Source organism: Ranitomeya imitator, chromosome 1 (genome assembly GCF_032444005.1).
Source record: "Ranitomeya imitator isolate aRanImi1 chromosome 1, aRanImi1.pri, whole genome shotgun sequence".
Classification (NCBI taxonomy): Eukaryota; Metazoa; Chordata; class Amphibia; order Anura; family Dendrobatidae; genus Ranitomeya; species Ranitomeya imitator.
Window position 1 is genome coordinate 929,068,625 of NC_091282.1, and position 27,163 is coordinate 929,095,787.

Below are 27,163 nucleotides of genomic sequence, written 5' to 3' on the forward strand. Positions count from 1 at the left end.
AACGCACGACGCATGCGTCGTTTCACCGCACCTGGGTGGCATCGGAGACGCTACATGTAGCATTTTTGTAGCGTCGAAAAAACGCGCGTGTCGCACTTGCGTCGCTCGTGCGTCGTCAATGCGTTACAATTTCCCATTGAAACGTTTTGACGATGCACTTGCGTCGCGGGTGTGCGTTTTGCGTGCGTTGTGCGACGCATGCGTCGTTAGATAAAAAGAAACAAAAAAGTGTCTAGACAGTGTCTAGACAGTGCAAACAGTGAGAAAAACATCCCCCATATATAAAGAAAATGTTGGATTGTTTGTCACTTCTGCTGCAGGCTACACTACAGAGTACATCTACTCCTACTACAGTCTTTTCATCCGCTGTCCTGAGATGTAAGTATAGAATGATTCTCCGCATTTTCAACATGTTTTTTAAAATTATTTTTGCAAGTTGTGTTTTATATTCTGCATTGTGGTTAAAGATATTGTGGTATTTTTAGTCTGGTTGTGATGTATGGCGTTGTATAGGATGGCGTTTCATTGTCTGCGGCCTTGATTATTGTTCTTTCCAGGATAGATTTTTCGTTTCCATTTTTTGGTTTGGTGGTGTTTTTTGAATTCAGTTGTGATGTTTTCTTGCGTTATATGATGGCGTTTAATAGTCTCCGGCCCTGTCGGTTTTATTGTAAAGTATCGTAGTATAGAATGATTCTGCGCCCTTTTATTACATTTATTAATTTTTTATTGCAAGATGTGTATTATGTTCAGCACTGTGGTTGTGTAAAGACATCGTTGTATGTTTATGGTTGTGATGTATGGCGTTGTATGCCCTTTCATTGTCTCCGGCCCTGTCTGTTTTATTGTAAAGTACGGTGTGTTATTAATGTTTATGCCCTTAATTTTTGGGTGTTGTTACTTCCAAAAAAAATATTGTGTTTTTTGTGTTGCTCCGTGCATTCTGTACTTTTTAAAAAAAAAAAAAAAAACCTTTTTTGTGATTACTACATTGGGTCTGTTGTAGATTAGTTTTCTTATCTTTAGGCTTTTGTACTCTGCCATTGGGTTGTCTCTGCCATTGTTTCTTTAATTTAATCAATGTGGCAGTGTTGTTTGCTCAGCGTTAGTTCAGTTGGAGTGCAATGTTCTTTGTGGTTTAAATTACTTTTTTGGTTTTTTTTTATTTATTGCTGGAGTGTGCATAGGAGGATAGTATCAATGTTATTTTGTTCTTTATTTCAGATTTGCATTATTAGTCATGGCCAGCGGCAGTGATTCCAGCAATACCCCACCGCTGAGGAGTCCGGTGAGTCCATGATCTACTATTGCTTACTATATTCGCTGTCATTTGTAGATGGGTCACTCAACTTTTTGGTAAACTATTTTGCAGGCTTCTTCAAGTGAGGAGGAGGACCAGGAGGAAGAGAGGGAGCAGCAGCAGGGACCACGGAGCCAAGCTGTGGTTGCAGGACGGAGCGTAAGTATTTCTTTCAAACCTATAATTTTTTTATTTTTTTATTTTTTGCGGGTATGGGGGGTGGTGGGAGGTTGTGGTGTTGTGTGTAGTAGGTGGCGGTGGAGGAGGTAGGGACAATTTTTTTTACCTTTCAAACATTAATATTTTCTATTTTTTTTTAGGTTTCACAACGGGCCCTGGATGAGCCACTTAATATCGACCTTATGGTGGCATCAATAGAAGCACGGGGCCCGTTGTGGGACAGCCGTGACCCCCAGCACGCGGACCAGGGCATATTGCGGCGTCTGTGGTTGGAGGTGGCACAAACGCTGTGGGATGGCTTCGACAGCGCTTCCTCCAAGGCTAAAGCTAGTTTCCGTAAGTATTTACAAAATGCTGCTGTGACCCATCATGCCAGGATTACACAACCGTCTGTGATGTCTTCTATTGGGATTGCACACGGTTGCGTAATCGTTTTCAATATATTATCTAAAACCTTTTTTATTTTTTATATTTAATACACAGTTAAACAATTGAAGACCAGATGGCGCTCCATGAAGGACCGCTTCCGGAGGGGCCTGAAAAAGGAGGGACAGACTCGTAGTGGTGCTGCCGCTTCAAGGACCTCGGTGTACAAGTATAACCGTATACTGCAGTTCTTGCGACCGGTCCTTGAAAGCAGAGAGTAAGTATAGTACCTATGCACACACCTAGTTTTTACAACATGCATATTCACATACTACATTCCAGCCACGTTGCTTATTGCCCAGCCATTTATTTTGGCAAGTCCCAAGTATAGAAATGAAGAAAAAAAGGCAAGTTCACCGAGGTGTGAAAAGTAAAAAATACATACTTTTATCCACTTCAATCATAAGCAGAGGATGAAACATCAGCACAATACAATAGACACTATCTACGCGTTTCAGGTGACAGGGAACATCAGACCTGAAACGCGTAGATAGTGTTTTTATTGTATTTTGCAGATGTTTCATCCTCTGCTTTTGATTAAAGTGAATTTTGTTTTTACTTTTCACACCTCGTTGACCTTGAATTTGTAATTCATTTCTGGTCTTCTCACACTTGACACAGCGGCTCCCTTCTGGGATTACAACAATGGTGAGCTTGACTTTTAGCAATTTCACTAAAATCTGAAGTATACATAAAAATAGTAGATTGGCCAAGCCCAGCCAATATTTAATAGTGGAGTAGTATAGTGGCTATACATGTGTATCCACGATTTTTTATACACAAAAAAGTAAAATATAATAGATACGGCATACCTTCTACTGCAAAGCAGGTTCCCATGGTTGCTCAGCTCGCAGGACCTGTGATGACGTCTCGGTCACATGACCGCGACGTCATGGCAGTTCCAACGTAAGCATAATTGTCTGGCGTTGCAAACCACAACCATGGGTGACTATTTAGAAATAAATAAATACCTTTTTTTTAATATTGATGGTGCATATGCAGTGTCAATATTAAAATTAGTTTAATATTCATGGCGGCAATGGATACCTGGCGGTAAAGTTTAATGACGCATGTGAAATGTGATATTTTGTATACTAATGGTTTCCTTATGTTTTCACAGAACACACAGCAGCACCCGCGAGACTGTCCGACCCTCAAGAGCGGTCCTTTGTGAAGCGCCATCTGAACAGTCGCAGCCATCCCACAGCGAGAGCAGGTCTGCACCAACACAATCTGGCGAACCGGCAGCCGGTCCATCAGATGTTCCCCTGGCCGAGGCCTCTGTCGCTCCTTCCTTCGGGTCTTCCCGACAGCGTCAGCGGGCCTCGGACAGGGCGCCCATGTCCGAATTTTTACATCTGAGCACCGTATTTCAGAATGGTTTCAAGGCGCTGTGCGATAAAATGTGCAATATCGAACGGCGTCTTGAAAACATCGAAACGGATCTCTCGAGGCCGGCCAAACATTTTTTTACTGCCATTCACAACGGCATGGTTGAACATCTTACGCCGGAACTCCAGATTTCGTTCATGCAGGGCTGCAACAATTTATATGTCAGTGCTCTGCAGCAGGCTCGGGTCATGCAGTCAGCGACAAATATGCCCGCAGTACCATCGCTGGCTGCCATGACTCCGACTCCTGCTGCAGAGCACCACCACAGAGCTCCGCGTGCCGAGGGCCACCGCCACCGCCACCGCCACCACAGAACAGAGCCCCAAAGTTCTGAGCCTGACAGGCCTTCAAGGGGACACAGACGGGAAGCCGACCCCCACCCAGAGGGAGAGGAGGAAAAAGAAGAAGAAGACGACGACGACAACAAGAACTATGTCCTTGGCTATGGCTGCTCCCAAAAGTACCACCCGAAAACACCCCGGGTCGACCCGGAGCACACCAAGTACCCAGGCTGGGTCTACACGGAGTACACCCAGTGCCCAGCCTGGGTCAACGAGGAGTACACCATCAACACAGCCTGGGTCGACCCGGAGCCGGAGTAGCCAGCCAAGGACACTGGTCGTCCCTCCTCCTCCCTCACCTGCTACTTTCCACGTCTCGCCACCATCCACTGACTGGATTGATGTCGGCATCCCGTCTAGTGTCATAGAGTATGCTGCTTCCTCCCCCTCGTCCTCCTCCTCGGTCTCCTTAACACCCCAAAAAACTGTGGGATATGAATCGCCTTTTGTTGCGGATATTGGTACCCCATAAAAACATTTTCCCCAATTTTATTTTTGGACCCTAAATAAATTTGTTATATTTTTTCAAAAAAAATTTGGTTTTTATTGTCTCAAATAAAGTTTGCACCAAATCACACCTTGCGCCGTACACACAAATCTTGTCTTTGTAACACCTGATGTGCAATGTGTGACAATATTGTATCAATTTTTTTTTTCCTTTTTTTATAGGGCTGTCGCTCATTGTACTCAGATGTTACAAACACATACAGCATTGCTCAATATGTCAAGTTTACAATGTACCATCACACAACGATTTCAGTATAGATAAAGTTGGTTTTTTATGTGTAACCAACGTTATCTTTTCTGAAATCGTAAAACGATTGAGCCCCTGCTGTCAGTTTTTTGGTGTCAGCGAATGATTTGGAATTTTTTTTGGGTAACTGATCAGACGCTGTCATTGTTGGATCGGCGAGTTAGACACCGATCCAGCGATGTCTTTGTTTTAAACAAGGGAATATTGGGTTTACTAGTGCACTGTTTTAAACACTCAAATAAAAAGTGAACAATACCCCACAAATATTAAAAAGGTGTCTACCACGTCCCTCGCCGTCATCTTTCCGCACTGACACTGTGATTACCGCCCGTAAAGCTGAGCACACCGTTGACTTAATAATAAACGCTGTGCTGTGCTTTAGGGCTGCCACAGTACGGGAAGTTGACGGCGATGGACGTTTCACACACCAGAGTGTAAGGTTTTTTTGTAATTTTTAAAATAACATTTACAATGGTAAACATCGTGAGTGTGGCAAAGCGCTTTTACCCAGATTACACGGGACTTGCTCTTTTTTGGTCGCTGGAGAGCTGTCTGTGTGACAGCTCTCCAGCAACCACGCGACAACTAAACAACGATCTCGATCCAGTCGTATCACTGGTCGGTATCGTTGTATAATACTTTTATTAATGTACCTTAAGATTATTGGTCAGGTGAGGTGGAAGCAATGTTCAGTGTCGCCACTATTTTACTCTGGACAAATTCTAGCATCCTGAGTACAATAGTGTTAACTCTGTAGAGTTTTGCAAACATGATCGTCTCCCTCCTTGTCAAGCCAGGTTCCATATGCAAATAGTCTGCAGGATTAAAAATGGTTGACAAGGTGGGAGCCGATTATGTTATTATACGTCAAAACTATGGAACACACAAATTTTGTGTGACACACATTACTTTCAATATTGGATTTTACAATTCTATTACTATGAAAAAACGTATGGGAGATTTGTTTGGTGAAAACGGAAAGGCACAAGAACTTTATTTCAAAACACAACGCATTAGAAAATCAGGGGACATTATAACAATAACCAAACATAGGATGGTTAAATGACATGGACTACACGGTGTTTACATGACATCATAACATGAAGAATTAAACCATTTGATCTTGCCATGAAACACGGCCAACATCAGAAACAAAGTATGCAGCAAATTGGTCCCTCATATGAGCAATCTCCAAAGTTGTCCGCAGAGGATGAGCTTGGTAATCAGGCAATGGATTTGGTATGGGTTCATCAAGTTCCACATTGACTCTCTCTTTATCAATAATAAAATTGTGGAGAACCACACATGCCTTCACCACCTCATCCACTGTCTCAATTTTCAAATTTATGGCGGATCCTAAGATACGCCATTTGGAGACCAGGATGCCAAAGGCGCACTCCACAGTTCTTCTGGCCCTGGACAGTCTGTAATTAAATATAGTTTTGGTGCGGTCCAACCCACGACTTGAGTAAGGTTTAAGTAGGTTGCCACTCATTTGAAAAGCCTCATCACCAACAACAACAAATGGCAGGGCCGGGCCGTCGGTGTTGGGAAGAGGTCGTGGCTGGGGGAAATTAAAATTGTTATTGTACAATCTTCGGCCCATATCAGACTCCTTAAATGTCCGTGAATCATTTGCACGACCAAAAGCTCCAATGTCCACAGCGAGAAACCTGCAGTCCGCACCTGCAATTGCCATCAGCACGGTGGAAAAGTATTTTTTATAATTATAAAAAAGAGATCCACTTCTTGAAGGCTTGGTAATCCTAATGTGCTTCCCATCCACGGCTCCAATACAGTTAGGGAAAGAACACACTTGTTCAAATTTTTGGGCGTTGGCAAGCCATATTTCTCTTGTAGGGATGGGTAAAAATTCCTCCCGGAGGTTGTCCCACAATGCGCGGCAAGTGTCGGCAATAATACCCGACAGTGTTGAGACTCCAATCCGAAACTGGAAATGCAGTGATCTCAATGTCTCTCCGGTAGCCAGGAAACTGACAAGAAGATAAATAAATAAATATAATTAATTAAATTGGTATGAAAGAATTATTCATTTTTAATTACAATCCCCCACCCCACAAAAACAAAACACGTTACTTTAAAAAATGGCAAGAACATATAAATCCTTCACATTCCATTACGTACCGTAGAGTCACCAGCAGACGTTCCTCGGGGGAAATCGATTTACGGAGCTGCGTGTCCTGCCTGGAAATGGTTCCTTCCACCAGACGCAGCAGATATCGGAAGCTGTCTTTTGACATCCTGGTGTATTCGAAGTATTTGTCCTGGTTCTCATTTAATTCGCCAAACAGACAATGGTAGGCTCCACGACTCTCTCGGACTTCCACTATAGGGTGTAGCCAAAAACGCCGACGACTCCTTCTCCGTAGTTTGTCTCTTCTCCTCTGTTCATGACAGGCAAAAGCATAAGCTATAGCAAGGGCTAATTCCAGCTGAAAAGTGAGGTAGATACTCTCCATGGGACGATCCATCTTGATGCTCTATGGTTGGAAATAATGTATGCCGGGGTATATATCCCACTATTACATTAATACCCACCCCCATCTACCCATTGGTGGCATTATCGATTGTCTAGACGCTAAACCCACCCTCTTCTATTCATTGGTGGTGTTATCTAGTGTCTAGACACTAAATTGTGTGTAAAGATCTAATCAGTGTTTGACAACGCATGCGTCGTAAAACGCTGCGTTTTTTGTAAAAACGCAACAAAAACGCACCAAAAACGCTGCGTTTTACAACGCATCCGTCCGATGCTTGCGTCAAAAAAGGTGCGTTTTTGCGTGCGTTTCCAATGCGTCGTGCGTTGCGTCGGAGACGCTGCGTTGCATGACGCTAATGTGAACGTAGCCTAAGGTATACAGAGCTCAACATTAAGAGAACTGCTAGAACTGCAGCAGGTAAAATAGTGATATTATCAAAATCACAGCAAGCAGCTCAATAAGTGACACAGAGCTGGAATCAGGGGCTCTGCCCGTAAATCATGCTGCTTTCAGATGTGATACTAAATCTTGATGACAGATTCCCTTTAAGGGAGGTAGTGCTGGGGTAAGCTTTTTTGTGCACTTCTGTTATGTAGTGGTTCTTTAAGTCGTCATGTATTGTTGAAGTAAATTGCTGATGATTTACTGGAAATAGCGCAGAATTTGTATTATTACTTATTATTACGCAGAAATTCTAATATTGATGAATCACCCTAGAAGCAATTTCATGTCTCATGAACTTCATTAGATTTTGATAGAAATGATTTCGCGCAGTTAGAATGTTGTATGCTACATTTATTCTGACTTTAGTCTTGTTTTTCTATTCTTTTCTAGCCTGTAATATCTATGCATTCTGTGGTGCGCTATTTGGGATAACCTCGATGATGACGTTACTGGCTATTGCTGTGGATCGTTATTTAGTTATAACCAAACCATTGCAATCGATACAGTGGTCATCAAAAAGGCGGACGATGCAAGTAATTGTTCTCGTGTGGCTCTATTCACTTTTGTGGAGTATGGCACCGTTACTTGGTTGGAGTAAGTACAATCACTTTGACATATAAGACATAAGAAATGATAGCTGAGGGGCACTCAGACAGATTAAAGCAGTGTATCTAGGGTAAATCACTATCTCAGATTAAAATTAGATTTTATATTATAAAATATTACTTAGGATTAAGGGATTAAAAGTCAAAGACTGTATTGTCTACAGTGGCTTTTACGTTTTGAATAAAACTAGTAAACACCGGCGCTGCGCCGACAAACAATGCAAACAGAGAGAAGAAAAAAAACTAAATGAGCATGGAAAAGGAAAAGGGGAGGCGGAAAAAGAAATAAGCTGCTGGTGAGGTGACAGAGTCTGCGCTATACTCTGACTAAGATAAAACAATGTAGAATAGATTAGATAAATCACCTGCGCTTATAGGGTAAAATCGATAGAGAAATAGGTGCATAAAATACAAGAGCCCCAACACAGGAAACTATATAGTGGCAAAATAGAATGGTCTGGCTAAGCCTGCACCCCAGCAGGATAAAAATCAATCCACTAAATAAGTAAATGATATACAGATAATGTGAACATTTATATAGCAGACCCACATACAATAACTGGCTGGAGTGGTAAAAGTACCTGGATAGTAAAGTAGGTGTCCGTGTTGCTCCAGAAAATGGTGCGTCGGGCTGTACCGCAAATCTGCGGGGGAGTGACAGGACTGGCTATCCTCCAAAACAGGGAGTCCCTGCTTGCTGGGCGGCTGGCAGGGACAAGAAAACGCCAACTCCTAGCGTGCCCCGGCCGGAAGCAACGCTGGAGCAGGAGCGATGTGTGGAGGGGGCGTGGCCAAAAACGTGACGTCACAAAAATGGGCGGGCGCGAGACAGGGCAACCAATCCTATGGAAGCGTTGCTTCCGGCCGGGGCACGCTAGGAGTTGGCGTTTTCTTGTCCCTGCCAGCCGCCCAGCAAGCAGGGACTCCCTGTTTTGGAGGATAGCCAGTCCTGTCACTCCCCCGCAGATTTGCGGTACAGCCCGACGCACCGTTTTCTGGAGCAACACGGACACCTACTTTACTATCCAGGTACTTTTACCACTCCAGCCAGTTATTGTATGTGGGTCTGCTATATAAATGTTCACATTATCTGTATATCATTTACTTATTTAGTGGATTGATTTTTATCCTGCTGGGGTGCAGGCTTAGCCAGACCATTCTATTTTGCCACTATATAGTTTCCTGTGTTGGGGCTCTTGTATTTTATGCACCTATTTCTCTATCGATTTTACCCTATAAGCGCAGGTGATTTATCTAATCTATTCTACATGGCTTTTACGTTTTATTATTATATGACATTTACATGATCTTACTCAGAATATTTCGAGGAACATTAAGTTTTAGCTTTAGCTTGATATTTGCCACACTCTAATATTATGGAGTATTTTTTTGCATCATAATTGAATTTAATATCTTGACACCATTGTGGATTTTAATAGGGCAGCTTTGCAGAAATGTAGAGGGGATCTGTCATGTCCCCAAATTCTATTAATCTGCAGATATGGGAGTCATTTGCAGGTTATATGGGTTGTCCGGTCTTAAATTACAAGTCGGCAGTCACTCTATGTGAATCCTCACATCACGAGCACTACTCTCTGTGAGAATTCTGCAGTGTAAGGCTAGTTTAACATTTGCGTTTAAAACGCAAACGCAGGTGGTGAAAAAAACGCATGTAAACGCGTGCAAACACTGCGTTTTTTAGACGCATTCATTTTTGGATGTGGTAAAAAACGCGGCATTTTGACGCGTTTACATGCGTTTTTTCCTGCATTTGCGTTTTTGAAACGCATGATGAGAAGTGTGTGACAGCTGCCAATCATCAAAATCAACTAGAAAACCCACTATAAAAAGAAATAGCTAGGGTTAGGGTTAGGGGTGAGGCTAGGGTTAGGATCCCTAGGGTTAGGGTTAGGGTTAGGATCCCTAGGGTTAGGGTTAGGGTTGGGGTAGGGTTAGGGTTAGGATCCCTAGGGTTAGGGTTAGGATCCCTAGGGTTAGGGTTAGGGTTAGGATCCCTAGGGTTAGGGTTAGGGATAGGATCCCTAGGGTTAGGGTTAGGGGTAGGGTTAGGGCTAGGGTTAGGGTTAGGATCCCTAGGGTTAGGGGTAGGGTTAGGGTTAAGGTTAGGGTTAGGGTTTGGATCCCTTTATCACCTTTATGGTGGGGGGTGGCTTATCAGTGTGTATTCTTGTTTTTTTCCATTGAAACTCATGCGTTTAAAAACGCAAGCAAACGCATGTGCTTAAAAACGCATGCGTTTACATAGACAGCAATACTTTTTTTGCCGCAAAAAAAGCATGCATTTTTTTGCGGCAAAAAAACGCCTCTAGAAATTACTACATGTTGCATTTCCGCAACAAAACGCAAGCATAGAAAAGACGCCTGCATCGTCAAACGTGGCAAAACGCATGCAAAAAAACGCATGCGTTTTTAATGTTAAGTATAGGAAAAAAAACGCATGCTTTTTTTGCGCTAAAACGCAGCGGCAAAAAACGCAAATGTGAAACCAGCCTAATAAGCGCCATTAAAGGGCAAGAAGGAGATAGCAAGCATGTCATTTGCATAGTATCAGCCACAGAATACCTAGCTGACTATATAATGTATGAGTTTCACTTTTTGAATTGAAGAACCGAAATACATTAACTTTTTGGTGATATTCTAATTTTGTGGGAAGCACCTGTATTTCCAAAGTCAAACGTAATGGTACGGAAGGAATGTTCTTCCTGATTCTAGCACATTTTTCTTAATGGACAATCATTTCACAATTGTTTTAACTAAAATTTATGTTATGTGAATATTATACTAGGATCTCTTTTATTTATTGTGTTTGTTTACTATTTGATACATTTTTACTAGGTTCTTATGTGCCTGAAGGTCTAATGATATCATGTACATGGGACTATGTCACATCTACAACTGCAAACAAAAGTTACACTATGATGCTGTGCTGCTGTGTCTTCTTCATTCCACTCCTTGTGATACTTCACTGTTATTTGTTAATGTTCCTGGCAATCAGAAATACCAGCAGGTAAGACATTATTACGTCATCATGAGAGAGAATGTAACTAATAGCTTTACATAACTGTAACCAATGTATCAGTAATGTGAGTTACAGCCAAAATGGACAAATTACACATTAAATATCAGCCGATTCCAACAATCTGATGTTTATGGAGGTGAATACTGGAGAAAACAATAATGATACATGTTGTATTTTAGCGTACAAAGGAAGTAGCGGGCACCACAAAGTTAAATAAGTCGGGGATCGACCAAATGCAGATAAAAAACAATTGAAAACCAACCAAGGAGAAAGATATGCATATCAATGGGATCAACCTTCAAAGAATATATAACTTTATTTATACAAAAAGGCACAGCAGAGCAAGACATACATTTAACCCCTTTCTGACATTAGATGTACTATCCCGTCGAGGTGGAGTTGGCCCGTATGACCACAGACGGGATAGCACGTCATACGCGATCGGCCGCGCTCACGAGGGGAGCGCGGCCGATCGCGGCCGGGTGTCAGCTGCCTATCGCAGCTGACATCCGGCACTATGTCACAGACTGCCCCCGGCACATTAACCCCCGGCACACCGCGATCAAACATGATCGCGGTGTGCCAGCGGTACAGGGAAGCATCGCGCAGGGAGGGGGCTCCCTGCGGGCTTCCCTGAGACCCCCGCAGCAACGCGATGTGATCGCGTTGCTGCGATGGTATCCTTACCTCCCTCCCTGTACTAGGCCCAGATCCAAGATGGCCGCGGCATCCGGGTCCTGCAAGGAGGGAGGTGGCTTACCAAGTGCCTGCTCAGAGCAGGCGCTTGGTAAGCCTGCAGTGTCCTAACTCAGATCGCTGATCTGACAGAGTGCTGTGCAATCTGTCAGATCAATGATCTGTGATGTCCCCCCTGGGACAAAGTAAAAAAGTAAAAAAAAAATTTTCCAAATGTGTAAAAAAAAATTAAAAAAAATTCCTAAATAATGAAGAAAAAAAAATATTATTCCCATAAATACATTTCTTTATCTAAATAAAAAATAACAATAAAAGTACACATATTTAGTATCACCGCGTCCGTAACGGCCCGACCTATAAAACTGGCCCACTAGTTAACCCCTTCAGTAAACACCGTAAGAAAAAAAAAACGAGGCAAAAAACAACGCTTTATTAACATAACACCAAACAAAAAGTGGAATAACACGTGATCAAAAAGACAAATATAAATAACCATGGTACCGCTGAAAATGTCATCTTGTCCCGCAAAAAACGAGCCACCATACAGCATCATCAGCAAAAAAACAAAAAAGGTATAGTCCTGAGAATAAAGCGATGCAAAAATAATTATTTTTTCTATAAAATAGTTTTTATCGTATAAAAGCACCAAAACATAAAAGAATATAAATGAGGTGTTGCTGTAATCGTACTGACCTGAAGAATAAAACTGCTTTATCAATTTTACCAAACGCGGAACGGTATAATCGCTTCCCCCAAAAGAAATTCATGAATAGCTGGTTTTTGGTCATTCTGCCTCACAAAAATCGGAATAAAAAGCGATCAATAAATGTCACATGCCCGAAAATGTTACCAATAAAAACGTCAACTCATCCCGCAAAAAACAAGACCTCACATGACTCTGTGGACCAAAATATGGAAAAATTATAGCTCTCCAAATGTGGTAATGCAAAAAATATTTTTTGCAATAAAAAGCGTCTTTCAGTGTGTGACAGCTGCCAATCATAAAAATCCGCAAAAAAACCCGCTATAAAAGTAAATCAAACCCCCATTCATCACCCCCTTAGTTAGGGAAAAATTTAAAAAATGTATTTATTTCATTTTTCCCATTAGGGCTAGGGTTAGGGTTAGGGCTAGGGTTAGGGCTAGTGTTAGGGTTAGAGTTAGGGCTAGGGTTAGGGTTAGGGCTAGGGTTAGGGTTAGGGTTAGGGTTAGGGCTAGGGTTAGGGCTAGGGTTAGGGTTAGGGTTGGGGATAAGGTTAAGGCTACAGTTAGGGTTGGGGTTAAAGTTAGGGTTAGGGTTGGGGCTAAAGTTATGGTTACCTATAGTGAGTGCGCACTCATATTGAACTCCATATATATCCGCTCAGCCACTTAGTCGCACTGCACAGGCGCTTACTGTTTGGCTTTGTGACTGCTGGGAGTCCCTCTCTCTCTTTCTTTGACATATTCGCGCAGGCGTAGCTCCTGACCAATTCGGCGTTACTGCAACTATGGCAACTCTCTTGCCGGGAATGCGCTTGTTACCTCACAGAGTAGGAGTAACCCACTGCGCAAGCGCGGTGAGGTGAATCTGTTGAACCGGAAGCAGCTGCCGGTCTGCATATGCCACAAGCAAACCGCATGCCGTCGCATCTTCACAGGTGTAGTTTATTATACTTTATTAGTTGGCTATATTAGAGCAAGCTTAGGCTGTCTATTCTACATTCCCACTGATGAAGACGCTTCTATAGCGTCGATACGCGTGGGGCTCCTGTCCCCCCCAGCACTAGCACTTTATATTTGGCTACTGCATCTCTATTTGGCTCTCGTGTACTTTTAGGCTTCCTGGAGTTTACTATCCACCTCGCTCTCGGATCTTTAGGTGACCTATCTCTTTGTAACCTTGTGGTTCTTATTCATTTATGACTTAATTTGCCAGAATATGCGCCTGCCTCGCTCCTATGTTATTGGGTAATGTTCTGGGATGCGGAACTTAAGCCTAATTTCTATATTTTCTTGTCAGATATTGTTTGACGTCCATAGAGTATAGCCGGCAGCAGATGGGTATCTATTGATGTACACGTTTATATATATATATAGATATTTTTCTTACTCACATATCCAAATATTACTTAGTGCTTCATGGTATTTGTTTCCAATTGTCTGGGGGGTTGCATGTAGCTTATCAGCCATGTGCCGTTCTTTGGTTTTTAAATGCTTTTAAATATATGTCTTGTTCTGCTGTGCCTTTTTATATAAATAAAGTTATATGTTGTATTTTAGCATGACTGATTTTTTCTTCCATGTGGTATGCGAAACTAGAAGTGTCTGACAGGGACTTATAAATGCAAATTCAGACTTATGCTGCATTTAGGTGGTCAGATAAATGAGGAACGACTGTTCAAAGCTGTCACAATAAAGACAGCATTACGCTCATTAATTGGGCAATAAGATTTTTAATTAAGCTGTAATATAATCGTTGTTGTCAGCACATCGCCTTATTTTAACCCCTTAACAGTCACAAATATGCATTAAAATGGCAGTCGTTAAGTGGCCTTTTTCCCTCATCGTCATTGCAATACATGAGACCAGTAATCAGACATATAAAAGTTGAAGTCCCATACGGGTGCTAAGTAAAAAAGTTTAAAGAAAAGTAAAAAATGTTTTAAAAAAAACCCTGCGCTTCAACGGGTCCTAGGAAACGGCCGTCGTCCGATTGCAGTACACGTTCTCCCTTTTATGGATGTGAGTGCTCTCAACTTTCTTTGTTACTTTGGATTGCATAAAGTGACACTGGTCAGAATTGTAAAAATTGACCTCATCACGAAAACAAAAGCAGGCTTTTGCACAAAAGGATTAAGGAACAGAGGCAGAATGGGGAATATATACCAGGATGAGGAATGTACATACCAGGATGGGGAGTTATATATTCTAGGATGGGACCCAGGAAAAGGGACATTTATACCAGGATGGGGGATATACATTACATTCCAAAATGGGGGATATATACAGGGATGGAGCCCAGGATAAGGGTCATATATATTAGTGTGTGGGATATACAGTAGATATACCAGAATCGGGCCCAGGATAAGGGACATATGTACAAGGATGTGGAAGATGTGTAACAGGATGGGGTTCAGGATAAGGGACAAATATTCCAGGACGGGGAACATATGTACAAGGATGGGCCCTGGATGGAGACTTAATATACCAGCATGGAGGACATATACAGCTCTGGCAAAAAGTAAGAGACCATTGCAAAATGTTCAGTTTGTCTGATTTTTCTCTTTATAGGTATATTTTTGAGTAAAATGTAAATTGTTCATTTATTCTATCAACTTCTCACAACATGTCTCCGAATTTCCAAGCAATAAATTTTGTCTTTTTTTTTCTGAAAAGGAGAAATGGTCAAAAAAAACAAACAGTGCTTTTAGACCTCAAATAATGCAAAGAAAACAAGTTCATAATCATTTAGAAACAACAATACTAATGTTTTAACTCAGGAAGAGTTCAGAAATCAATATTTTGTGGAATAAACATGATTTTTAATCACAGCTTTCATGTGTCTTGGCATGCTTTCCACCAGTCTTTCACACTGCTTCTGGCGCAAAAATTTAAGCAGTTCTTCTTTGTTTGATGGCTTGATTGGCATCCAATTTAGTCAAAAATTGGTTAGCAATGAAAAATGTTTACCTTTTGCAATGCCCAAGCCAATCACCTGATTTAAACCCTATGGAGCACCTTTGGGATGAGTTAGGGCAACTAGTTGGGGCCTGTACCCATAGCAATAAAGATGAATTGCTTGCAGATTTACAAATTAAATGGAGCAAGATCCCTCAAGATTTCTTGAGTGCCCTAGTGGCTTTAGTGCCCCATCGGTGTGGTGCAGGAATTAAAGCATGAGGTTATGCTACAAAATACTAAGTTATGTAAACAATGAATTAATCTCTATTTTGTGAGCAATAAATAGTATATGCAAAACTTTTTGTAGTCAGCTTTCTTTCGTTAAATGACCATACCTATATTCTAAAGCATTTTAGTTAAAATTAAGGTCTTGCACTTCATGCGCTTTAAATTCATCACCAGGAAAATGGCATCACAACAACTAGACAGACACAACTTTAAAAAAAAACAACTTTTGGTCGCTACTGTATATCATTCAAATGTTTCATTTATCAGATTTATTGATTATGCTTAATTTAATATAGAGACAACAGCAATATAATTTCCCATTATACCTCACATTATTGCATAGCTGAGGTCCTTATTCTGAAATATGGAAAAGACAACCAAGTACCAAATTTAATGGTTTAATGAAATGTGATATTGAAAGCTCTGGAATAAAAGACCATTTCATTTTTTGGACTATAAGACACACTTTCCCCCAAAAAATTTGGGAGGAAAATGTGGATGCGTCCAAAAGTAGCTTGGGAGGGGGACGACGGCGATGGAGTGGGATCACAAAAGACAGGGTCGCTGCTTCAAGAAGCCAGCAACGGCAGTAGTGGGTTGATGCTGCGGGCCCTGGGCTGAGAGAAGCGGAATCCTGGTGTTGCAAGGCTATGGGACCTGGGCTTCAAGAAAATATCGGCATTGAGGCAGGAGCAGAGTCCCAGCTCTGTATATTGAGTTACCAATGGTGAGCTTCAGGAAAATGGCTGTCAGTGGCAGCAATTTTCCTGAAACCCACCACCGGAAAATTAGTGTGCTGAGTGGTGGCTCCGCTTCTGCCTCACTACTGGGACATCCCCTCCTCTGAGCCCAGGGCTTGTAGCACACTTGCTGCCACCAACTTCTGACAGCAGCGACCCTGCCTCCAGTGACCCCGCTCCATTGCCCCTGCCTCTTCCAGTAAACAAAATTTGGAATATAAGATGAACCCCTTAAGCCCCGAGGGTGGTTTGCATGTTAATGACCGGGCCAATTTTTATGAGGTTATAACTCTGGAACGCTTCAACGGATCCTGGTGATTCTGACACTGTTTTCTCGAGACATATTGTAATTCATGATAGTAGTAAAATTTATTTGATATTACTTGCGTTTATTTGTGAAAAAAATGGAAATTTGGTGAAAATTTTGAAAATTTAGCAATTTTCCAACTTTGAATTTTTATGCCCTTAAATCACAGAGATATGTCACACAAAATACTTAATAAGTAACATTTCTTACATGTCTACTTTACATCAGCACAATTTTGGAAACAAAATGTTTTTTTGTTAGGGAGTTATAAGTAGTGTTGACTGTTGAGCGATACCTTTCGATATCCAGAAGTATCGGTATCGGATTGGATCGGCCGATATTCAAAAAATATCGGATATCGCCGATACCGATACCTGATACTGCCGATACCGATACCCAATACCAATGCAAGTCAATGGGACAAAAAAATCCGAATTAAAATAAACCCTTTCTTTCCTTGTAGGTTAATTCTACATGAAGGAAAACAACTAAGAATAATAAAGGATGTATTGGGAGAGGTGGAGGAGACATTAAAGGCATAGAGGTTTAGCTTAATCAAATGGAATAGCAGGAATTAAGTTTTTTTAAAACGTTCGGAGTTACAAAGCTATTGACTAGGTTACGATTTTTTATATTTAGTCAAATATTGATGTTTCACTACTTCCATGCTGTTCACCTTCTTTTTAACTTCTCCCACACTTTCTTCTTCATCATCCTCAGCAGCATGATCTTTTTTCATCAACTTCTCCTTCACCTTATTCATCTTCTTCTTCTTCACTTTCTTCATATTATTTTTTTTTTACATTCTTCATATTCTTTTTATTCAACTATTATTCTTCTTCATAATCAACTTCTTCATCTTCTTCATATTCTTCTTCTTCATCATATTCTTATTTGTGACAGCCAGGCCTTCCTGTAGTTGTTATTTATAAAAGTTTGAAGATTACATCTTCTGTTCTGCCTGTCACAAAAGATTTACAACAGGATTTGTCCGCGTTAAGTTTGGCCTGCAGCAGCAGGTTTTTTCCAGGGGCACCACGAGGAGGAACGGACTCACCCCCATACACTGCTTAGTCTTCTTCTGCTTATAATTTAGATAATATCTTTTGCTCTCATTTTTAGTTTTATGCTTCATGTTCTTCTGCTTTTTGTTCTGCTTCTCGGTCTTCAGGGTCGTCATCTTTAGGGTCTTGAACTTGGAAAGGTACAAGAGCAAAAGACACTGCCAAGAACCAGCTGATGGTACTGGAACCCGGATGGCCAGCCGAAGGTACAAGAGCCAATGGAACTACAGAGGACCAGCTGACGTTACTGGAACCAGGTTACTAAGCAGGAGGTACCCGTGCCAGAAAGCACTACCAAGGACCACCTGACGTTGGTGGAACTCGGATACCCAGAAGGAGGCACCTAAGCCAAAGGCTCTGCCCGGAACCAGCTAACGGTACTGGAACCAGGATGGGGAGCAGAAGGTACAAGAGCAAAAGACACTGCCGAGAAACAGCTGACGGTACTGGGACCCGGATGGCTAGCCAAAGGTACAAGAGCCAATGGAACTACCGAGGACCAGCTGACGTTACTGGAACCCGGTTACTAAGCAGGAGGTACCTCTGCCAGAAAGCACTACCAAGGACCACCTGACGTTGGTGGAACTCGGATACCCAGAAGGAGGCACCTAAGCCAAAGGCTCTGCCCGGAATCAGCTGACGGTACTGGAACCAGGAGGACCAATTCAAGCTTGTGTTCCTGGGAACCAGCTAATGGTGCTGGAACTCAGATAGGCAGCAGAAAGTCCACAGGAAAAAAAATTGCTAGGCCGCGAGCCACCATAGTTACCGAAAACCCACAGTCCTACAGGGGGAGCTTGTCCTATTGGCACAACGGAACCAAAGTTCATTGCCAGTTCCCACAGCCCACATAGGAAGCACCTAAACTGCAGCTACCATAAAGTCGGCTAACCAGACCGCAACACGACAGGACAACGTATTGGAGGCAAAGTGACCTTGACACTACCCGGAAACAGCTGGCATGCTGGAACCAGGCTGGGTATGAGGGAGTACCTGTGCCAAAAACACTTCTGAGCAGCAACTGACGGTGTTGGAGCCCAGGGAATGCAGGAGGAGCAGACTTGAGTTATTGCCGCACGCACAGCAGGGGAGCAGCTGACGTTACTTAAACCCAATAACATGGCAGCAAGTGTTGACTGTGCAAACGCCACTTCCAGGAAGCAACTTGCGGTGTTGGAGCCCAGGGACAGCAGGAGGAGAAGACTTGAGTTATTGCCGCACACACAGCAGGGGAGCAACTGGCATTACTGAACCCAATAACAGAGGAGCAACTGTTGACTGTGCAGACAGCACTTCCGGGCAGCAACTGGCGGTGTTGGAGCCCAGGGACAGCAGGAGGAGCAGACTTGAGTTATTGCCACACACACAGCAGGGGAGCAACTGGCATTACTGAACCCAATAACAGAGGAGCAACTGTTGACTGTGCAGACAGCACTTCCGGGCAGCAACTGGCGGTGTTGGAGCCCAGGGACAGCAGGAGGAGCAGACTTGAGTTATTGTCACACACACAGCAGGGGAGCAGCTGGCGTTACTTACTGAACCCCAGTAACAGAGGAGCAACTGTTGTCTGTGCAGACAGCACTTCCGGGCAGCAACTGGCGGTGTTGGAGCCCAGGGACAGCAGGAGGAGCAGACTTGAGTTATTGCCGCACACACAGCAGGGGAGCAACTGACGTTACTTAAACCCAATAACATGGCAGCAAGTGTTGACTTTGCAAACGCCACTTCCGGGAAGCAACTTGCGGTGTTGGAGCCCAGGGACAGCAGGAGGAGCAGACTTGAGTTATTGCCGCACACACAGCAGGGGAGCAGCTGGCATTACTTAACCCAATATCAGAGGAGCAACTGTTGACTGTGCAGACAGCACTTCCGGGCAGCAACTGGCGGTGTTGGAGCCCAGGGACAGCAGGAGGAGCAGACTTGAGTTATTGCCGCACACACAGCAGGGGATCAGCTGACATTACTGAAACCCAATAACACGACAGCAAGTGTTGACTTTGCAAACGCCACTTTCGGGAAGCAACTGGTGGTGTTGGAGCCCAGGGACAGCAGGAGGAGCAGACTTGAGCTATTGCCGCACACACAGCAGGGGAGCAACTGGTGTTACTGAACCCCAATAACAGAGGAGCAACTGTTGACTGTGCAGACAGCACTTCCGGGCAGCAACTGGCGATGTTGGAGCTCAGGGACAGCAAGAGGAGCAGACTTGAGATATTGCCACACACGCAGCAGGGGATCAGCTGACGTTACTGAAACCAAATAACACGGCAGCAAGTGTTGACTGTGCAAACAGCACTTCCGGGCAGCAACTGGTGGTGTTGGAGCCCAGGGACAGCTGGAGGAGCAGACTTGAGTTATTGCTGCACACAGCAGGGGAGCAGCTGACATTACTGAACCCCACTAACACAGGAGCGAGTGTTTTTCTCTGTGCAGACAGCACTTCCGAGCACCAACTGGCGGTGTTGGAGCCCAGGGTCAATCAGGGTGTAGACCGAGGCCTAATTGAAGCGAGTTTAATATCTGTTGTAGTGTCAGCGTGATGGTCACAGGACACATTGCCGGATACACAGCAGGGGAGCAGATGACTTTACTGAACCCCACTAACACAGGAGCAAGTGTTTTCTCTGTGCAGACAGCACTTCCCGGCACCAACTAGCAGTGTTGGAGCCCAGGGTCAATCAGGGTGTAGGCCAAGGTCTGCACTCGAGCCAGTTAAATATCTGAAGTAGTGTCAGCGTGGCGGTTGCAGGACACATTGCCGGATACACAGCAGGGGAGCAGCTGATGTTACTGAACCCCACTAACACAGGAGCGACTGTTTCTCTCTGTGCAGACAGCACTTCCGAGCAGCAGCTGGTGGTGTTGGAGCCCAGGGACAGCAGGAGGAGCAGACTTGAGTTATTGCCGCAAACACAGCAGGTGAGCAGCTGGCATTACTGAACCCCAATAACAGAGGAGTAACTGTTGACTGTGCAGCACTTCCGGGCAGCAACTGGTGGTGTTGGAGCACAGGGAATGCAGGAGGAGCAGACTTGAGTTATTGCCGCACACGCAGCAGGGGATCAGCTGACGTTACTGAAACCCAATAACACGGCAGCAAGTGTTGACTGTGCAAACAGCACTTCCGGGCAGCAACTGGCGGTGTTGGATCCCAGGGACAGCAGCAGGAGCAGACTTGAGTTATTGCCACGCACACAGCAGGGGAGCAGCTGACGTTACTGAACCCCAATAACAGAGGAGCAACTGTTGACTGTGCAGACAGCACTTCCGAGCACCAACTGGCGGTGTTGGAGCCCAGGGTCAATCAGGGTGTAGACCAAGGCCTAATTGAAGCGAGTTTAATATCTGTTGTAGTGTCAGCATGATGGTCGCAGGACACATTGCCGGATACACAGCAGGGGAGCAGCTGACTTTACTGAACCCCACTAACAAAGGAGCGAGTGTTTTCTCTGTGCAGACAGCACTTCCCAGCACCAACTGGCAGTGTTGGAGCCCAGGGTCAATCAGGGTTTAGGCCAAGGTCTGCACTCGAGCCGGTTAAATATCTGAAGTAGTGTCCGCGTGGCGGTTGCAGGACACATTGCCGGCTACACAGCAGGGGAGCAGCTGATGTTACTGAACCCCACTAACATAGGAGCGACTGTTTCTCTCTGTGCAGACAGCACTTACGAGCACAAACTGGTGGTATTCGAGCCCAGGGTCAATCAGGGTGTAGGCTGAGGCCAAATTGGAGCGAGTTTAATATCTGTTGTAGTGTCAGCGTGGCGGTCGCAGGACACATTGCCGGATACACGGCAGGGGAGCAGATGACGTTACTGAACCCCACTAACACAGGAGCGAGTGTTTTTCTCTGTGCAGACAGCACTTCCGAGCAGCAACTGGCGGTGTTGAAGCCCAGGGAATCCAGGAGAAGCAGAGTGTTGGCTGAGGCCTAATTGGGGCAATTTGAAAGGGAACCTTTAACCCCCCAGGCATTCATAACTGAAAGGGCCACCTTGTGCAGCAGTAATGCTGCACAAGGAAAAGGTGTCTCTTATAGTTCTGCTCCTTGTACATGCTGAACTAAACACTTATAAAATGTGTCCCCTGATATCGTGAAACCGTCCCGGAGGTGGGACTTTCCTTCGAAATGAGGCGCAGCACAGCCGGCATTCATACCCCCTTTGCGTGGGGCGCCGCCTCCTCAGCTTTGTTTGAATCTGTCCTGGAGCCAGCGCTATTATGTTAAACCTTGGGCATGCGCAGTTAGCACTGCCCATCTTCTGACATCATTTGGTGTCGTGCTGACTGCGCCTGTGCGGACGCGCTGCCCAAAATCACGACCCGCAATGTCTTCTGATTTATTCACACTGCGGGGCTGGGATTCATGGGTATGCACAGTGCATATCTTCGCCTCTCACTCATCTCCTTCCGCCTTCTTTAGACTGTGCGGCGTCACGGCCGTTGCATGTGATTAGGGATCAGCTGACAGCGCACAGTCTGAAGAAGGCAGAAGGAGATGAGTGACAGGCAAGGATATGCACAGTGCATGGCCATGAATCCCAGCACCGCAGTATGAATAAATCAGAAGACACTGCGGGGCGGGATCTCGGGCGCGCGACCGCACAGGAGCAATCAGCCTGACATCAAATCATGTCAGAAGAGAGGCAGCACTAACTGCGCATGCCCAAGGTTTAACATAACAGTGCAGGCTCCGGGACAGATTTAACCAATGCTGAGGGGGCGGCACCAGGCGCCAAGGGGGTATGAATGGCGGCTGTACTGCGTCTCATTACGAAGGAAAGTCCCACCTCCGGGACGGTTTCACGGTATGAGGGGGCAAATATTTTATAAGTGTTAAGTTCAGCGTGTGTTCATCATTCTCTGGATGGTTTTGATGAGGGTGTGTTTTGGAGCAGACGCCTCTTAATGAATCAGGAGAGGTGCATAATAGTGTGCGCAGTTATGTGAACCTTGCCATCAATCTTAATCTAGCCTCTGCTGAAGTAAGATATTCGGTGTAGGGAAAGCCACCGCTTGTCATGAATTTGACGAGTGGGTTTCAAGCCGCATCACATACTCGTCCTGCCCCCGGACTCCACCCACTTAGTCATAACTGGTGCGAGAATGATGTGAAAACACCAGAAGTTATACTTTTTGCCCAGCTTTGTTTTGCATAAAAAAATTGCAACTTTTTTTAAAAAATTCACTAGAAATCTGTTGAAAAATCTTTGATGAATCAACCCCAAAGTCTGTATATTTCTAGTAATAATATGTTATCATATTATAAATAATTTATGCTGTGTAACTAAATTATATGCCTAAGTTATTGAGCTGTCATGTACCGCAGGAATCTTAGCACTGTCTCCCTGCACAATCATTTAGGACCCGACTCGTTAAAACTAACGTTTTGAGTGCCAATCCTCAAGGGAATCTGTCAGCAGGCTTTTGCTATGTAATCTGAAGACAGCAAGAGGTAGGGGTTAAAGCATCGAATTCAACAGTGTGTCCCTTATCAAGCTATGTGCTGTTGTTTATTTACAATGAAGGTTTTAGAACTAAGAGATTATCAGGTCTGATGGGATGTAAATAAAACTTTCTACTATTTACATTCACCTATAAGTGCGGCTGTTTCAATCCTATTGTAACACTGGATTAGTCCAGTTCAGGCAGCACCAACCCACCCTGCTGAGTGCGTATCTTTTCTATTCTAGAGCTCCAAAAGGTATGAGGCATGTGTCAAATTAATTAGAATTGGACCCATGCACTATACTCTCTAGTGTGGAAAAGGTGCTAGTGCATAGAAGTGTTAAACCAAACCAAGCATCTATAATATGCATTAAATTATTGTATTTAATGAAATACATTTACCGTATTTTTCGGACTATAAGATGCACTTTTTTCTCAAAAAATTTTGGGAAACATTGGGCTGCATCTTATAGGTCGGATGCATTTACCAGGAGACACATCCTAGGCTGGAATAAGCCTGGGGTAAGCCAGATCACCAAACACCTCCTGTGAACCTGCTCCACCAGCGCTGCCTATCACACCTTACCACCCAGGTAAGCTGAATAATTTGGACTGTAAGACGGACCATCATTTGATGCATTAATTTTTTCCCTATTTTTCTTCTGAAAATTTGAGGTGCGTCTTATTGTCCGGTACGTCTTATAGTCTGAAAAATACGGTATTCTTAAAAAAAAATTATTTCTCAAAATGGCGCCGGCTGCTCCTGCGCAGTAGCCTCTTTCGACGATCTGATAGATGCTTCTGCGCAATCACCATTTTGAGAAAGATGGGTTTTTTTTCAGAATAAATGTTTATCACTAAATGTAATAATTGAATGCATATTATACATGTGATCATGCTGCAGGCGCCTGCCTGCTTACTCTGATTTTTTGCTTAACCCCTTCATGACCCAGCCTATTTTGACCTTAAAGACCTTGCCGTTTTTCACAATTTTGACCAGTGTCCCTTTATGAGGTAATAACTCAGGAACGCTTCAACGGATCCTAGCGGTTCTGAGATTGTTTTTTCGTGACATATTGGGCTTCATGTTAGTGGTAAATTTAGGTCAATAAATTCTGCGTTTATTTGTGATAAAAACGGAAATTTGGCGAAAATTTTGAAAATTTTGCAATTTTCACATTTAGAATTTTTATTCTGTTAAACCAGAGAGATATGTGACACAAAATAGTTAATAAATAACATTTCCCACATGTTTACTTTACATCAGCACAATTTTGGAAACAAAATTTTTTTTGTTAGGAAGTTATAAGGGTTAAAATTTGACCAGCGATTTGTCATTTTTACAACGAAATTTACAAAACCATTTTTTTTAGGGACCACCTCACATTTGAAGTCAGTTTGAGGGGTCTATATGGCTGAAAATACCCAAAAGTGACACCATTCTAAAAACTGCACCCCTCAAGGTACTCAAAACCACATTCAAGAAGTTTATTAACCCTTCAGGTGCTTCACAGCAGCAGAAGCAACATGGAAGGAAAAAATGAACATTTAACTTTTTAGTCACAAAAATTATCTTTTAGCAACAATTTTTTTATTTTCCCAATGGTAAAAGGAGAAACTGAACCACGAAAGTTGTTGCCCAATTTGTCCTGAGTACGCTGATACCTCATATGTGGGGGTAAACCACTGTTTGGGCGCACGGCAGGGCTTGGAAGGGAAGGAGCGCCATTTGACTTTTTGAATCAAAAATTGGCTCCACTCTTTAGCGGACACCATGTCACGTTTGGAAAGCCCCCGTGTGCCTAAAAATTGGAGCTCCCCCACAAGTGACCCCATTTTGGAAACTAGACATCCCAAGGAACTTATCTAGATGCATAGTGAGCACTTTGAACCCCCAGGTGCTTCACAAATTGATCCGTAAAAATGAAAAAGTACTTTTTTTTCACAAAAAAATTCTTTTAGCCTCAATTTTTTCATTTTCACATGGGCAACAGGATAAAATGGATCCTAAAATGTGTTGGGCAATTTCTCCTGAGTACACCAATACCTCACATGTGGGGGTAAACCACTGTTTGGGCACATGGTAAGGCTCGGAAGGGAAGGAGCGCCATTTGACTTTTTGAATGAAAAATTATTTCCATCGTTAGCGGACACCATGTCGCGTTTGGATAGCTCCTGTGTGCCTAAACATTGGCGCTCCCCCACAAGTGACCCCATTTTGGAAACTAGACCCCCCAAGGAACTTATTTAGATGCCTAGTGAGCACTTTAAACCCTCAGGTGCTTCACAAATTGATCTGTAAAAATGAAAAAGTACTTTTTTTTCACAAAAAAATTATTTTCGCCTCAATTTTTTCATTTTCACATGGGCAGTAGGATAAAATGGATCATAAAATTTGTTGGGCAATTTCTCCCGAGTACGCCGATACCTCATATGTGGGGGTAAACCACTGTTTGGGCACTCGGCAGGGCTCGGAAGGGAAGGCGCGCCATTTGACTTTTTGAATGGAAAATTAGCTCCAATTGTTAGCGGACACCATGTCGCGTTTGGAGAGCCCCTGTGTGCCTAAACATTGGAGCTCCCCCACAAGTGACCCCATTTTGGAAACTAGACCCCCCAAGGAACTTATCTAGATGCATATTGAGCACTTTAAACCCCCAGGTGCTTCACAGAAGTTTATAACGCAGAGCCATGAAAATAAAAAATAATTTTTCTTTCCTCAAAAATGATTTTTTAGCCTGGAATTTCCTATTTTGCCAAGGATAATAGGAGAAATTGGACCCCAAATATTGTTGTCCAGTTTGTCCTGAGTATGCTGATACCCCATATGAGGGGGTAAACCACTGTTTGGGCGCACGGCAGGGCTCGGAAGGGATGGCACGCCATTTGGCTTTTTAAATGGAAAATTAGCTCCAATCATTAGCGGACACCATGTCACGTTTGGAGAGCCCCTGTGTGCCTAAACATTGGAGATCCCCCAGAAATGACACCATTTTGGAAACTAGACCCCCAAAGGAACTAATCTAGATGTGTGGTGAGGACTTTGAACCCCCAAGTGCGTCACAGAAGTTTATAACGCAGAGCCATGAAAATAAAAAAAAAAATTATTTTCTCAAAAATGATCTTTTAGCCTGCAATTTTTTATTTTCCCAAGGGTAACAGGAGAAATTTGACCCCAAAAGTTGTTGTCCAGTTTCTCCTGAGTACGCTGATACCCCATATGTGGGGGTAAATCACTGTTTGGGCACATGCCGGGGCTCGGAAGTGAAGTAGTGACGTTTTGAAATGCAGACTTTGATGGAATGCTCTGTGGGCGTCACGTTGCGTTTGCAGAGCCCCTGATGTGGCTTAACAGTAGAAACCCCCCACAAGTGACCCCATTTTGGAAACTAGACCCCCAAAGGAACTTATCTAGATGTGTGGTGAGCACTTTGAACCCCCAAGTGCTTCATAGAAGTTTATAATGCAGAGCCGTGAAAATAATAAATACGTTTTCTTTCCTCAAAAATAATTATTTAGCCCAGAATTTTTTATTTTCCCAAGGGTTACAGAAGAAATTGGACCCCAAAAGTTGTTGTCCAGTTTCTCCTGAGTACGCTGATACCCCATATGTGGGGGTAAACCACTGTTTGGGCACATGCCGAGGCTCGGAAGTGAAGTAGTGACGTTTTGAAATGCAGACTTTGATGGAATGCTCTGTGGGCGTCACGTTGCGTTTGCAGAGCCCCTGATGTGGCTTAACAGTAGAAACCCCCCACAAGTGACCCCATTTTGGAAACTAGACCCCGAAAGGAACTTATCTAGATGTGTGGTGAGCACTTTGAACCCCCAAGCGCTTCATAGAAGTTTATAATGCAGAGCCGTGAAAATAATAAATACGTTTTCTTTCCTCAAAAATAATTATTTAGCCCAGAATTTTTTATTTTCCCAAGGGTTACAGGAGAAATTGGACCACAAAAGTTGTTGTCCAGTTTCTCCTGAATACGCTGATACCCCATGAGTGGGGGTAAACCACTGTTTGGGCACACGTCGGG

General features: G+C 43.5%; 1 protein-coding gene across 1 annotated transcript in view; it reads left to right on the plus strand.

Annotated features, from left to right (window-relative positions):
* The window catches only part of LOC138658225 (melanopsin-B-like), a 297,854-nt gene that overhangs the window by 191,580 nt on the left and 79,111 nt on the right, over window positions 1-27,163 (plus strand). Inside the window, exons 4-5 of the mRNA XM_069745729.1 lie at window positions 7,729-7,932; window positions 10,800-10,971. Of these exons, the coding sequence (XP_069601830.1) occupies window positions 7,729-7,932; window positions 10,800-10,971 (376 nt within the window). The remainder of the gene's footprint in view (window positions 1-7,728; window positions 7,933-10,799; window positions 10,972-27,163) is intronic.